General features: G+C 39.9%; 1 protein-coding gene across 1 annotated transcript in view; it reads left to right on the top strand.

Annotated features, from left to right (window-relative positions):
• The window catches only part of METAP1 (methionyl aminopeptidase 1), a 50,358-nt gene extending 35,710 nt beyond the window's left edge, over positions 1 to 14,648 (top strand). The window contains exons 8-12 of the mRNA XM_010848349.1: positions 1,454 to 1,592; positions 3,096 to 3,227; positions 5,999 to 6,142; positions 11,184 to 11,249; positions 13,929 to 14,648. Of these exons, the coding sequence (XP_010846651.1) occupies positions 1,454 to 1,592; positions 3,096 to 3,227; positions 5,999 to 6,142; positions 11,184 to 11,249; positions 13,929 to 14,092 (645 nt within the window). The 3' untranslated portion in view covers positions 14,093 to 14,648. The remainder of the gene's footprint in view (positions 1 to 1,453; positions 1,593 to 3,095; positions 3,228 to 5,998; positions 6,143 to 11,183; positions 11,250 to 13,928) is intronic.
• Positions 14,649 to 14,654: the final 6 nt, after the last annotated feature.

Below are 14,654 nucleotides of genomic sequence, written 5' to 3'. Positions count from 1 at the left end.
TGAATGCTTCCTGTAGGCCAGGGACTCTTATGTGCTTATTTTACCAACTCATCTCATCTCCCAACAACTCTGAGGTAGGCACTACTCTCATCTCTATTTTATAGATTAGGAAACTGAGGCAGAGAGAGGTGAAGTTGCCCAGGGTTATTCAACTGAAAAGTAACGGAGCTGGCATTTTTAGTCAATGCAGTCTGCTTCTGTGTGTTCTTAACTACTATGTGGACTGCTGTGAGAATTACAGAAGCAGATTGTTAAAGGAAAAATGATAGGCATAATAGTTATTGGTTATAATATTTGTAGTTGAGAAAACTAAATTTTAAGTAATAGTAGAATTACCAATAAAATTATAGTACATTTCACAAACTGTATTTTAGGCAGCTGTTTAAAAATTACTAGTCTGAAGACTGGCAGTATGGAAAGAGAAATCATGTACGCTGTGACTACCACTGTATAAAAACATCCAAGTAACATAAGACTTGTTTATGGAGAACTAGATCATTTTCTTAGTGATTGCTTTGTTGTTCCTACATGAATGTTCGTATGAATGTTCTATATGAACGTCTCTGGAAATACTTTGAAAGTGAAAGTATTGTTGCTCTGTCATGTCTGACTCTTTGCGACCCCATGGACTGTAGTACACCAGGAATTCCAGTACACATGGAATTCTCTATCCATGGAATTTTCCAGGCAAGAATCCTGGAGTAGGTAGCCATTCCCTTGTCCATGGGATCTTCCTGAATCAGGAATTGAACCCTGGTCTCCCATGTTGCAGGCAGATTGGCAGGTTCTTAATTATTACTGCTGCTGCTAAGTCACTTCAGCAGTGTCCGACTCTGTTCGACCCCATAGACAGCAGCCACCTGGCCCCTCCGTCCCTGGGATTCTCCAGGCAAGAACACTGGAGTGGGTTGCCATTTCCTTCTCCAATGCATGAAAGTGAAAAGTGAAAGTGAAGTCGCTCAGTCATGTCCGACTCTTAGCGACCCCATGGACTGCAGCCCACCAGGCTCCTCCATCCATGGGATTTTCCAGGCAAGAGTACTGGAGTCGTATTTATTTTTTTGGTCATAGGGATAGAGGCATTTATATAAGCATTAAAATTAACTGTGCACATTAATATTTAATATATTTTTCATAAGGAGTTGGTAATTCTAAAATAAATCTTCATATAGTGACATTTGTATATGTTTGTAAATATTTGTAATGCGTGAATTTGCTTTTCTTTTGCAATTATTGGTAAACTGGTTTGCTGACTGTTAGAAACCCTACTGTTTGATACTAAAAGTAGTATCTAGTATTATTTCTAAAGTAAAATATTAAATAGGTTTTTCATTAGGAACATCTGTACAACAGGTTTTTCCACATTTTTCAGATTTTAAAATCTGATTAATTGCATGCATACTAGCTTTTTCTTTTGCACATTCCAAATTACTTTATTTTTAATTTATTATAGGCATGCATTGCAAGAAATTGCTATCCTTCACCCCTGAATTATTATAATTTCCCGAAGTCTTGTTGTACTTCAGTGAATGAAGTGATTTGCCATGGAATTCCAGACAGACGGCCTTTGCAAGAAGGTGATATTGTTAATGGTAAGAAATGTGTGGCTTTTGTTGCTGTGAACTAAGAAACAAGATTTTGGGAGTCTGATAGTGACTTGCATCTTCTTCACTTGTCTTTAACTTATTTTTTTCATATTTAAAACTTAAATTTAAAATCTCTGGAAACCTATTTTGTGGTTTTCAGTTAACTGCTTTCAAGACACTTCTAGTATAATGTGTTTGTTACAAGTTCTTTAATGCAGAGCTTTAATATGTGACTGGTAAATGAAGAGTGTCAGTGAAATGTGGAACTAATAATTGATTCAAGTGGGATTGTTTTCTTACTCCTTTTAGTCCACTATTACAGATAAAGAGAATATGTAATATGTGAAGAGGATAGTAATATGCGAAGACCTTAAGAAAAAAGGCTCAAAATTCTGCAGAAGTACTGTCCTTGATGTTAAGTTTCGAAAGTGGCTTTAGGGACCACTGTGTTCAGCTATTTTGGGAAACTGCGAGTGCAGAGAAAGAAGCTGCCAAGATGGTTCCCTCTGTAATTAAAAAATAAATTGATGAGTTAGACTCCCCTCAATGATATTTTTAATAGTGATGAACTTGGTTTCTTTAATAATCAGATACCTTTAAGAATCTATGTATTAAACAAGGAAGCATGAGCCCAAGTGTTAAAGGCTACAGAGAATGGACAAACTGTGATGCTGGCTGTGAATGGTAGTGGAGACTTGACTGACACTGTTTTTATATGAATTGTTTTTGCTACAGTTGGAGTATCAGTTTATAAAACTCCCTAGGTTTTGAGAGGTCTGCCCAATGCTAATTTACATATAAGCTCAATTTTTTTTTTTTGCATGCATATATTATGAGGTTTTTCAGGAATGTGTGTGTTGTGCTAGAGCCAATACATCTATACTGTGATATTATAACTTGATTGAAGATTTATGGTTTAAAAATACTAATTCAGTGTGCTCTCGAGGATACATTTAGCTTAGTGTGGCTTAGTGGTGTAGTGGTAATCTGTATTTTTAAACATGAAGACAAAGAGAAGTATGAATAGTCACAAATAAGTGAAAGGCAAATGAGTTTTTGAAAAATAACTGTAGAATAGTGTAATTGTTTCTGTTTATTGATTGACTAGGATGAGGAAAAACTTGTTAAAGATAATGAGAGAAAGCAGTATTTTCTGTTTGATGTCACAGTGTGGCAGAGTCCTTTGTTTAATGTTATTAACTTGGGTTATTGATCTTGCTGGAATGTATCCGGGGGGATACATTATTCTTTTGCCATAAACGATTTAATCGCTGTTCTAAGAGCTTTGAAGCCCGTCTGGCTTGTGCTATGTGACCACAGACCTGTCCTCTACACTGAATTTAGGTGCATTATAGACAAGAAATATCTATTGGGTGTTAAGTTATTTATTCATTGGTGTTGCTTAGAAGTTACTTTTTTCATTAACCTGCTTGATTCTGTCGTGTCAGCAGAATTTGAATTTTGAGATAAAAACAAATGTGGTCTTTATGTTTGCACATTCTTTTGCAGTGGACATCACTCTTTATCGGAATGGTTATCATGGGGACCTGAATGAAACATTTTTTGTTGGAGACGTGGATGAGGGAGCTCGGAAACTGGTTCAGACCACGTATGAGTGCCTGATGCAAGCCATTGACGCAGGTGAGCCTCAGGGCTGGGCACTCGCTGAAGCTGCTGAGTAGTGTGGGGCTCGAGTGACCTGTCATTGCACCATGCATGCCTGGTCCCTTCCAGCTGTGCTTCTGCCCGACCTGAGTTAGCTTTGGGTTTGGCAGCAGTAGGTTTAAAGATGACTTGAGAATCCCTTGATGAAGATGGACTGAATTATTGCTTATTCCTTTGTCTCTTCTATGGTTTATCTTCCTTTTCATTTACTGATAAATGGGGAAGAATGTATTGATAGTTCCAGACTGTAACTTTTCTCCTACTTTTTAATTCTTTCATAAGTGTTCTGTTCTCTTATTATAAAAAACTATAAGACTGCATCAGATTATGAGAGGAAAACATGAGTGATTTTCCTTTATACTTGCCTTTCCTTTTTTTAAATGTCTCTTTTCTAGAGGTGTCCATTTTTAACATTTAGGTTTTTTTTTTCTCCATAGTACATTATTACACATGTATGTGTTTAGTTAGGTTAAATGGAATCATAATATTGTAGTATTATGTAATTTAGTACTTTTTCAACTAATAATAGCTTAGAGATCTTTCCATATTAGAACATGTACATGCCTGCATGCGTAGATCTACCTATCCTTTTCATTGCTTTATGTTTTATTCCACAGTATAAAAACGTCTACAACTTTTCCCCTCCTGGATTTTGGTATTTTCCAGGTGTCTTGCTATTACAGTGAATAATGTCTTTGGTGAGGTGTATTTCTGTGGGACTTTTCTCAGACTGTGTCTGTCTTTGTTCATACAAACAGTTTATCCATGGTTTTTAAAAATTTATGCAATATCTTGTGAGGAAAGAGAAAGAAAGGCTTGTTGCAAATGTAAACAGACTATTAGAAGGACAGTTTGAGGGCCAACAACTCTTGAGGTGGAATTCACAGCGTTTGAGCATTACTGGTCAGTGTATTATCCAGCCCTGCCCCACCATTAAATAGATCTGATGTATCATCTACACTGTATAGGACAGGACAGCGTTCTTAGGCAAATAAAGGAGATGGTATAATTTTTACTAATTTAATAAAATCAGAGGAATGAAAAGTGAAAGCATGTGATTATTTTTATATATCAGTATGTGAGATTTTCCTTTCCTTTTAATTCACTGTTGATTATACTTGAAAACTTTGATATTCACGGTGGTATTGTGAGATGAGAACTTTAATATTTAGTATCTTATTTTGGAAGCTTTAGGTTTAAATAATTTTTAGAGTTTAATATTTATATCTCTTTTGCTTCTCTATGAGTTGATCAAAATAACCAGATGGCTGGAATGTTGTTTTACAAAGTCATAGGAATGAAACTTGCTAAGGAACTAAAATCTTTAGAACAGTAGACAACCAAGAGTAGAAGTTGCCTAATCTCTGGAAAGTGCTATTAACTCCTGTGTATGGATCATTCCTGCCTGTTGTTTTCTGATAATTTGACTGCCCACCCTGGTTCAGAGTTGTGGAGAGTTGGACCAACTGTGAAATTAGCTTTCCAGAATAGGGCTCCTCAGCCTGCACGTTTGCGGCATTTTGAGTCTGATGATGCTGTGTCGTGGGGGCCTGTCCTGTGTACCACAGGATGCATAGTAGCATGCCTGGTCTCTAGGTTGTGACAGCCAAAAAAATGTCTCCAGATTCTATGAAGTGTACCCCTGGGACCAGAATTGCCTCTGGCTTGAGAATTAGGGAGAAGTCTCCATTCTCACACTGCATCATTATTGTTGAACAGGTATTTCCTTTATTGTATGTGCAGCATGGGTTAAAATTTTGCTTTCCTCCCTGCTGACTGGGGCTGGTAAGAAGGCTTGGGTGGGAATGCAAGAAAATCATTATGCAAGTCAGCATGTTCCTCAGAAATCATTAATCTCCCCTGCCTTACCTCCCAATAAAAAAACAACCAAGCTGGTCCATACGGTTAAGAGCAAGTAAATGTTATGAAAATGATTCCTTAAGCCATTTGCCCAGAAATGTGATTGGCTGGAGAGGATATGGTGTGTCTGAACCTCAGGTTGGAAATAAGCTGGCAGAGAAAGAGACTGTAGGGAGGAGGGGACCCCCAGTACTGTGGCTGGACCCCCCACGAATCCGGCAGAGCCCAAATCCTGGGGTCCCAGTGCTAGGAGAGCCATAGCAGCAATAAGAACCACTTCTTCTGGTTTTTGTTTAAACAATGGTAAAAGTCATAAAAAATAAACAGGGCAGGAAGTATATAGTGAGAAGTACCTTTCTACATCCTACTCCCAAGATTTTCTTGAGAGGCAAATGAACAATTTGAGAACCACTTATATGGGTATAAAGATGCCCAGGGGAAGCAATTCTTTGAAAAGTCGACCAGACTGAAACCAAAGACAAGTCAGTTTCCTTATGAATGTTCCTTTTTCTCCTGATGCTCTTTATTCTCTTATCTCTCCTGCTCGCTTTAATGGAAAGCCCACTGACCTTAGAGAAGGTGAGGAAGAGAAGTGTGTTTTCCAGTCTCTTTGTTTGTTCAGAGAGCAAGTGGTGCCGCTCCCAGCCCCTGACTGCTGCACAGCCCCTCCTCTTCTGCAGCAAAGGAGGAACCAGGTGCTGCTAGCTTGACTCTCAGCTTCATCGTTTCCTGGCAGTCTAACCTCTCTGAGCTTCGATTTCCTCATCTTGAAAGTCTTACGTGTAGGCGTGTAAAACCTTCAGAATGGTTCCTGGCATAGATAGTGATTGCTTAGTAATTATCAGTTACTCTTTCCCTTTGCCACGAGTCTTCTCTTTTCCTTTCAGTAAAGCCTGGTGTTCGATACAGAGAACTGGGAAACATTATCCAGAAGCATGCACAAGCAAATGGATTTTCAGTTGTTCGAAGTTACTGTGGGCATGGAATTCACAAGCTTTTTCATACAGCCCCCAATGTACCCCACTATGCCAGTAAGTACTGTCCAAAGAGTTTGTATTGGCTAACTGTTTATTTAGCAGATATTTTTTCCCCAAACATTTAACAGGACCCACAGTTTTGTATCTATTAGAATAATCTATTAGCTGTTATAAATAGCTCCCCAAAATGTGTATACTCTGCACATACCTTGCTCACAGTAGTCCAGATCCTGAGTGTGTGGTTACTGTTGGGGGTGCGTGGAACAGTTATTCTTTGATGCAGGCGCTTGTCACTTTCAACACATAGCTTTCAGGGTCACTTTGGGGGTTCCCTTTCTGATCTTAAAGATACTGGGGGGGAGGGGAGAAGCATGGAGGGGTATGCTTGGGAGGTTTTAGTGGGCCAACATGGACTTGGCACAAGTCACTTACATTTACTTTTCATTGGCAGGAATTCAGTCATATGGCTACACTAACTGCAAGGGAGGTAGGGAAATGTGATCTAGCTGAGTACTTTGGAAGAAAAGGAAAATAGTAATTTTGGTGAACGGCCAACACTGCCTGCCACATATATTCTGACTCCTTAGATGAAACTGATTCTGCTGAGTTTGATTTGAGTTCTTAATATATGTCAGATACTGTGTTCTTTGTTGGTATAAATAGAGGAGAATAGACAAAGTATCCTTTCCTGAAATTGAGTGCTGTCTGATAGATTAACAAGGAAGTGTTGGATAATTAGTCTTACAGAACCTTTTCTCTTGAAGAGATAAGACACACGGGAGTAAGTTTGTTATTTAGTGCTGGAAATGAAAGCTATCCACATTAGGTAACATAAGGAATTTAATAAATATAGAGGAGTCACTGCTATGTAGAGACTTTGATGTACCTTCTTGGGCTTAGGTTTGCTCATACATACAATATCAGGGAATGGTACCTACTCTAGAACTGTTACTAGAATTAAATGAGATCTTGCTTGGAAAGCACTTAAAGTTAACTCTTAGAATGAGGATGGTGATGATTTATGTTATCTCGTTTGTGCATCACAACTCTATGAATAATTTCTTAGCTCTCTTTTTAACAAGCAGAGTCTGTGCTTAGGGAACTGATTTATTTAAGTCCACACAAACTAGTGAATAAATGTCAGGGGTAGGATTGGTACCTGGGTTCTGTCTGCCTTTCTAGAGTCAGCCTTTCCCTTGCTGCCTAGTAAGGATGTAAGCAGTTTGGCGCTGAGTCTTGTGGGAGAAATAAAGAATGAGATTTTGGTTTGCTGGAGAAGATGAGAAAGAGCATTCCACATGGTGCTGCTGCTGCTAAGTCGCTTCAGTCGTGTCCGACTCTGTGCGACCCCATAGACGGCAGCTCACCAGGCTCCCCCGTCCCTCGGATTCTCCAGGCAAGAACACTGGAGTGGGTTGCCATTTCCTTCTCCAATGCATGAAAGTGAAAAGTGAAAGGGAAGTCTCTCAGTCGTGCCTGACTCTTAGCAACCCCATGGACTGCAGCCCACCAGGCTCCTCTGTCCATGGGATTTTCCAGGCAACGGTGGGGAAACATGAATAGATGCTTCAAGTTGAGACAGACTGAACAGAGACAAGATAAGCTTAGGCTGAGAGTTATGTGTGAGCTAGAAGTGGGCAGTGCCAGATGGAAGATATCTGACTTCATTTTTAAGGAATTGCAGAAGATTTTTTGGCAGGAGAATAGCAAGGTGAAATTGTTATTTTGAGAAGATAAATTTACCAGTGATGTCTGGGATGTATTGCAGGTATGAGCCAGCGGGCTTGTCAGCCTAATGCACAGTTGTTTCCATAAATCCAGATGTGAGCTGGTAAAATCCAAGATATCAGTAGTTGCCACAAGAAGGGGAAATGAGTGAGAAACCTCTCAACAGGAGAAGCTAGAGAAGTCAATTAAGCACAGCATTTGACATAAATCAATAAGCATTTATTAGCAGACCACAGGGTCCTTTTTATTTCAGCTGGAATTGTGCACAAAGTAAAAGCTAGCAATAGATAATAAGTAGCCGACTTTGTTCCTTCCTGCTCAGCCCTTGGTCACCTATTGTGCGTTCCCTTTAACAGAGTGGAAGTAGCTATTCTGATGACACTGCTGTGTGCCACACGTGTGCATGCATGTGTTTTGCGTGTGGAAAAAGTGTGGGCAAGGGAGAGAATGAGAAAAGCACCCTTACTTGCAGAGATAGCACTCACATTTAGGTATGGATTGTATAAAGAGAGGCTTTATTTATTTATATTAATTTTTATTGGAATATAGTAGATTTATAGTGTTGTGCTAGTTCCAGGTGTACAGCAAAGTGACTCAGTTAATGTTGCTTAGTCGCTAAGTTGTGTCTGACTCTTTTGCAACCCCATGGACTGTAGCCTGCCAGGCTCCTCTGTCCATGGGATTTCCTAGGCAAGAATACTGGGGTGGGTTGCCATCTCCTTCTCCAGGAGATCAAACTGGCATCTCCTGCTTGGCAGGCAGATTCTTTACTGTTGAGCCCCCCAAAAAACAGTAAAGTGAATCAGTTATACATACACATATATCCACTCATTTTTAAGATTCTTTTCCCATGCAGGTCATTACAGAGTGTTGAGTAGAGTCCCCTGTGCTGTGTGGTAGATTCTTACTAGTTGTCTGTTTTAGGTGTAGCAGTGGGTATGTGTCATGAAGAGAGATTTTTTGAAGGAAATAAAATTTATGGGAGAAGGCGCTACGGTGATGATAGTGTCAGCACGGTACGGCCCCGCTGGTATACAAGATATGCCTCTTGAGTTTCATGTTAAGCTGCTTAATTAGAAATAAACAATTCTGAAAAAAGAGACAAGGACCCATGTATACTTCATTTTATCCACTTTGCTGTATTTATGAAAAGTCAAGTGTTAAATGGGTTAAAATAAAATATGTTGTGGTCTCTTTAGGGAAGCATTAAAGGAAGCTATTGGAGTCTTTGTACAGCAGAGGCTTTTGAATGTAAATGATCCCTTCTTTAACTTATAACTCTGTATTCCTAAGCAACTGAGTGTGAAACCAGGAAATTGTGTAACTTCCCTCCACGTCCTGTATAAAAGAGGTCTTTGTTAAGATGAGCGCTTATGTGCTTCCTTATCATCATGGTTTGGAAGTAAAGGTGATACTGCCTACCTTGAGAATTTAGATCACGGTAATGCTGTGAGGCAGACAGTAGAGTAGGTGCATGTTTTTGTAGAAGTACTCAGCCGTATTATCTGCTATGGTGTAGATACTCGGAGGGTGTGTTTTTGTTGAATGAGCTGTGTTGAGAAACTGAAACCATGAGCCAAAGTGAGCTGGGAATTGTAACTTCTTGAACAGTGAATCAGTGGCAGGAACAGGAGTGGAACTTGGATTCTCTTCATTAGCACTGACCAGTGGAATTATGTGAGGCACATATGTAATACTAAGGACTTCTGTGGTAGCCCAGACGGTAAAGTGTCTGCCTACAGTGCGGACGGAGGAGCCTGGTGGGCTACAGTCCCTGGGGTCGGAGAGTTGGACACAACTGAGCGACTTCATTTTCTTTTTCACTTTCATGTAATACTAAAACTTCTAGTTGTCATATTCAAAAGTAAGAAACAGTTAATTTTACATTTTATTTAATCTGTTACATTAAAAATATTAGCATTTCAACATTTAATCAGTGTAAAACTATCATTGAGATATAGTCCATGCTTTTTTTGTCTTTGAAATCGGCATATGTTTTACATGTACATTCTGACTTGCCACTTTCCAAGTGTTTAGCCTCATGCACCCAGGTGCTGCTGTATCCGCCAGTACAGTTCTCGATTCCTTTAGCCATTTTTATTTCTGTGATACTGCACTGACTCTTTTGATATCCCCAAGGGCATATGACCAAGTCTATATATGTAGTAAGTTGCATGCCATTTGGAGGGAAAGTTCATGAAATTAGAGATAAAAAGTCAAAATTATTTTTGCCCCTCAGATTTTTATAATATTTTCGAAACTCCTGATTTGGAATCTGTAGGTTGTTTATTTTGGCAATACCTAAGATAGTGGAAAGCAGCATGATTGCTGTTCACGAGGAAAGATGTGCAGGAATGTAAACAAGAGGGTGAAGTTAGAACAAACCTAGGCAGAGCTGTTAAATAGAATCAGCCTGTTGAATCCATCCAGTGGATACATGGGTCACCATCTGGAAGCACAGCGGTCTTATCAAGAAAGCCTGAAAGCTGAGCTCTCGCCACCTGGTGGTCAGGCAGAGAAAGTGCAGCCATCCGTTCACTGATGCTCTTACCAGCTCTTGATTTTTATTCTGAAAGTTAACCTATTCTCCATTTTTGAGATTGTCTAAAAAGACCTATACCTCTTTCAAATTTTTGGCCTTTTTGGGGAGATGGCAAATCTGGACACTAACAGTTGAGTTTCTCATGATGATCCTTAAAAATATATATTGGCAAATTTGGACAAAATAGGAGGGAGAAATGGAAATTTTGTTTCCAGTAAAAAAAGGAATAATCCTGCCAGCATTAAAAAAAAAAGTAGGTTAGTGCGCAGGGGCTTTTTTTCCCTTTCCAAGATAAGACAGTTTACAAAACTTTCTAAAAATGGTACAGTTGTTTCCGTGGGCTGTGCCCTACCTCCACCCCCATATCCATACCCACTCCTGTCCCAGCCAGGAGATGCGCAACTTCTGGCATAGTCTGAAATATCTTGTTCTCCTTTATACTGTGGTACTTGGATAAGTATGGAACTTCGTTGGTTATATAATTGCTATTCTAACCCTGCTATAACATAAATGGAGGTACTTTTGCTTTCACAGAGTGCTAACTACATCTGAAATCCAGTCTAGGGCATCTCTGTATTTTCCTAGAGAAAACAAGCAAAATGAAGTATGCCTAGGACAATATCTGCCCCAGAGTAGGAGGTTTTCAGAGCCCCCCTGTTTGCTGAATGATCTGCTTTAAGAAAGGGGAGTCAGGAGAGGAGAAATTCATTAATATAAGAATCACTCATGGGAATGTAAGTTGTGTACTTTTTCCAGGGAAGTGTTTAACAATATGCTGTAGGTTTTTTGCTGTGTTCTGAGATTTTTTTTTTTTTTTAATTTCAGAAAATAAAGCAGTTGGAGTGATGAAGGCTGGTCATGTATTTACAATTGAGCCAATGATTTGTGAAGGTGAGGAAAAAGGGATGCCGTAACATTCTGTAATTGAATTTTTATTTACGTTTGGTTACTCATGATCAGATTAGTAGTCTGCTCGATTTTGCTTCATTTCCACTCCCCCCCTCTCGAACTCGATTCAGTATCATGTAGAGAACCGAAAATTGTAATGGTTGGCAAGAAAGCGGTACTTTCTCCATGGTAATTCGTCTGCTGTGAGTAGATGCTGAAGTACTTGAGTCCTGGTCCCTTTTCATAAAGCTTCTGTCAAAGGGTGTATTGTAATAATTAGTTGCCTCCATCAATCAAGGCCGTGTGGAAACTGTTGCGTGTCTTGGTGTGGGTGAGAAAGAGGGGAGAAAAGGAAATTAGAGCCTTTTTTTTTGAGGCAAACACAGTTATTTAATTCTCCACAACCTATGAGGTAGAGGTGCTGTCCCCATTATCCATGAGAACAAACTGATTTTTGAAGAGGTTAAGTGTTCAATAACTTGCCCAGAGTCCCTTAGCTAGTTATGTAGCAGAACTTGTGGGACTCTGAAGTCATGAGCTGTCCTGCCTCTTCAGGGTCTGCACTTTGGTCATCAGGTGCTGCCATCAGACAACTGCTGTGGAGAAAGCCCAGCCCAGACATGCTTTGCACTGGCAGTTTTATGTCCCTGCAGTCGTTGGTCGCTGTGACAGGCGCATGACAGCCGTGATCTGTGTCACGATTCGCGCTCTCACTGAGGCTGTTGGAGTAATAACCGGGGCCTCCTTCACCAGTTGTCTGTTGAGATTAGGGGATGCAGAGGGATGCAGCAGTCGTAGGGCTCTTGCGTCCTGTCCCCTGTGTTAATGGAGTCCCCTCAGGATCCTTCCAGTCTTTTTTATAACCTAATCTTGAGAGTGATAGATACCCCATCACTTCTACCAGGTTTTCTTCCTTAGAAGTGAGTCACTAAACCCAGTCCACACTGAAGGGAAGCATTGGAGGTTGTTTTAGAGGCTGCCTTCTTAACCTGATCCTTAGTTTCCTTTTCTGTAAGACGCAAGTTACAACCTTTATCTTTTATCTGAATGCCCGGGGCTGTGGTAAGAATTAAGTGAGATGGTTTGTATGAACGCAGAGTACCTTTAAAGGGCTGTACAAGTGTAAGATACTGTTTTTGTCACTCCCCAGAAGAATGATGACCCCGCATAAGCAGTTGCAAGATAAGTAAGTATGATGGCAGAGAAAGGCAAGGACAAGGAGAGGAAAATGTATTTTGGAATCGTCTGCCTACAATTTGGGAGACCCAGGTTCAGTTCCTGGGTCAGGAAAGTCTCCTGGAGAAGGAAATGGCAATCCACTCCAGTATTCTTGCCTGGAAAATCCCATGGACGGAGGAACCTGGTAGGGTACAGTCCATGGGGGTTGCAAACAGTCAGACATGACTGAGCGACTTCACTTCTTCACTTCCAAGAGGTGTTTCCTGGAGTAAGCAAATAACATTGTGTTGAGCTGGTTCAGGTAATCATCAAATTATACCAGATATACTTCAGTGTAACTAAGCTGGGCTAAGTCTCAGCTCCATAGTGGAAAGTGTCTTAATTCGAAGAGGAATTTTCTCAGAACAGTAGTCAAATATATTTGACTTGACATTTAGTAAAGAATCTGTTTTAGTAGATAACAGTAAAATTAAAGAAGTATTAATGTCTTAAATCCATTTGTGAAAAGATCATTCATTACATTGAAAACTATCTATTCACTCATCGTTAGATGGTTGACAAAGCATGAGTTAACTTTCTTTATGCTGCCTCATATTTTCTTCTTAGACTGGGATTTAATGCTGCAGAAGTAGGTTACCTCACTACTTTATACTCTGGGATTTGTCTGAGGCAGTAAGATCTAATGTTTGGTAAAGAGTATTCAAAATAAAGAATATTACTATTATTTTTTAACATCTAATTTGGAGACAGGAACATCTCTGTATGCTTTTTTAGTAGTGTCTGGAATTGTAGAACCTTGTAATTCCGCTGCTGTCTTCCCTGCCTTACATCTCACGCCCATTTTCTCCTCTCATTTTCCTTCGTCTCCCAGCTTCTTTCACTGTTATTTCCTTTCTAACCCATTCTGCGTCATCATAATTTTTAAATTCTCTTGCTAAACTCCTGTTTCTTTCTCTTTGCCCTCTTTCTGGTTACAGGGGTGTGGCCTACAAAAATTTCACAGTATAATCTGTTCTCACCATTTATGTGCCTGCCATTTAAAAGTTACACAGGAATTAAATGTTATCATAAAAGTATAAAAAGTTATCTTATTTCCTTCACAATATACACTGGCTATGGTTTAGTCAGATGCCAAAGTTATATCAGGAGAGAGCTAAATTCTTTAATGCAATCCTGGGATGAGTGGTAATCAGTACATTTACAAAAAGGAAGCTGAGTGCCTTTATTTTGGAAACAGCATCTTCATTCAGTAGTTGAGAAGTATACAAAACGTGAAGTTGTAAAATTTAAACATATTGCTTCATTGAACTAAAGACCAAAATGAAGTTGGAAAGGCTTTAGCTTAAACAGATGATGTGTACACAGGAATCTTAATAATGAATTGTAAGATTAGTTTTTTGAGCTACCCAAGGATAGAGGGGCACGGGCAAGTACACTTCCCTAGAGTGTACTTAGAAAAAGGACTGAGTGGTAGAATTAAGAGATGGTGTTTGTTCGTTTAAGGTGGATGGCAGGATGAAACCTGGCCGGATGGCTGGACGGCGGTGACAAGAGACGGGAAGCGGTCTGCCCAGTTCGAGCACACTCTGCTGGTCACGGACACTGGCTGTGAGATCCTAACCCGGCGGCTTGATAGCGCGCAGCCTCACTTCATGTCCCAGTTTTAATTTCCCCCAAGACGGCACATCTCAGTTATACTTTCTGGCTGTACTCCGCGTTTTATTGAGAGTACAGAATGGAAGAGGAAAATTTTTTATTACTTGTTTTGTTTTGACTATCGATAAGGAAGGACTACAACATCTGACATGTGTCTTCAAGAACTTGTCTTGGGTCTGAAAAGGTCAAGAAGAATAAAGGAAGCATTTCTCAACTCCCCTCCCCCCCGCCCCACCCACAGATCTCTGCACCCGTTTTTCTTCCTTGCCCTTTGAGCACTTTTACTTAAACCTGCTTCTAGTTGCTTCTGTCACTGCCACCGCTGGGCCAGCACCGCCAGCTGCTTTCCAGGTGAGTGCTGGAGAAGAGAATCCTTGAGACTTCTGCGACATACGTTGCTCCCGATTTTTTTTATTATTATGTATGTGTGGAAGTATATACGTATACATTTTAAATTCCATGTATGTAATTACTGAATACTATGTGACCTGGAGTTTGTACTGATTCTTCCCTGATGGAGTTCTGTGCTGTGATAAACGGACCCATCGTTTGCAGTGATTTAATTCCCAGCTG

The sequence above is a fragment of the Bison bison genome, unplaced genomic scaffold (assembly GCF_000754665.1).
Source record: "Bison bison bison isolate TAMUID 2011002044 unplaced genomic scaffold, Bison_UMD1.0 scf7180017864263, whole genome shotgun sequence".
NCBI lineage: Eukaryota > Metazoa > Chordata > Mammalia > Artiodactyla > Bovidae > Bison > Bison bison.
This window is presented reverse-complemented; position numbering and strand designations above follow the sequence as displayed.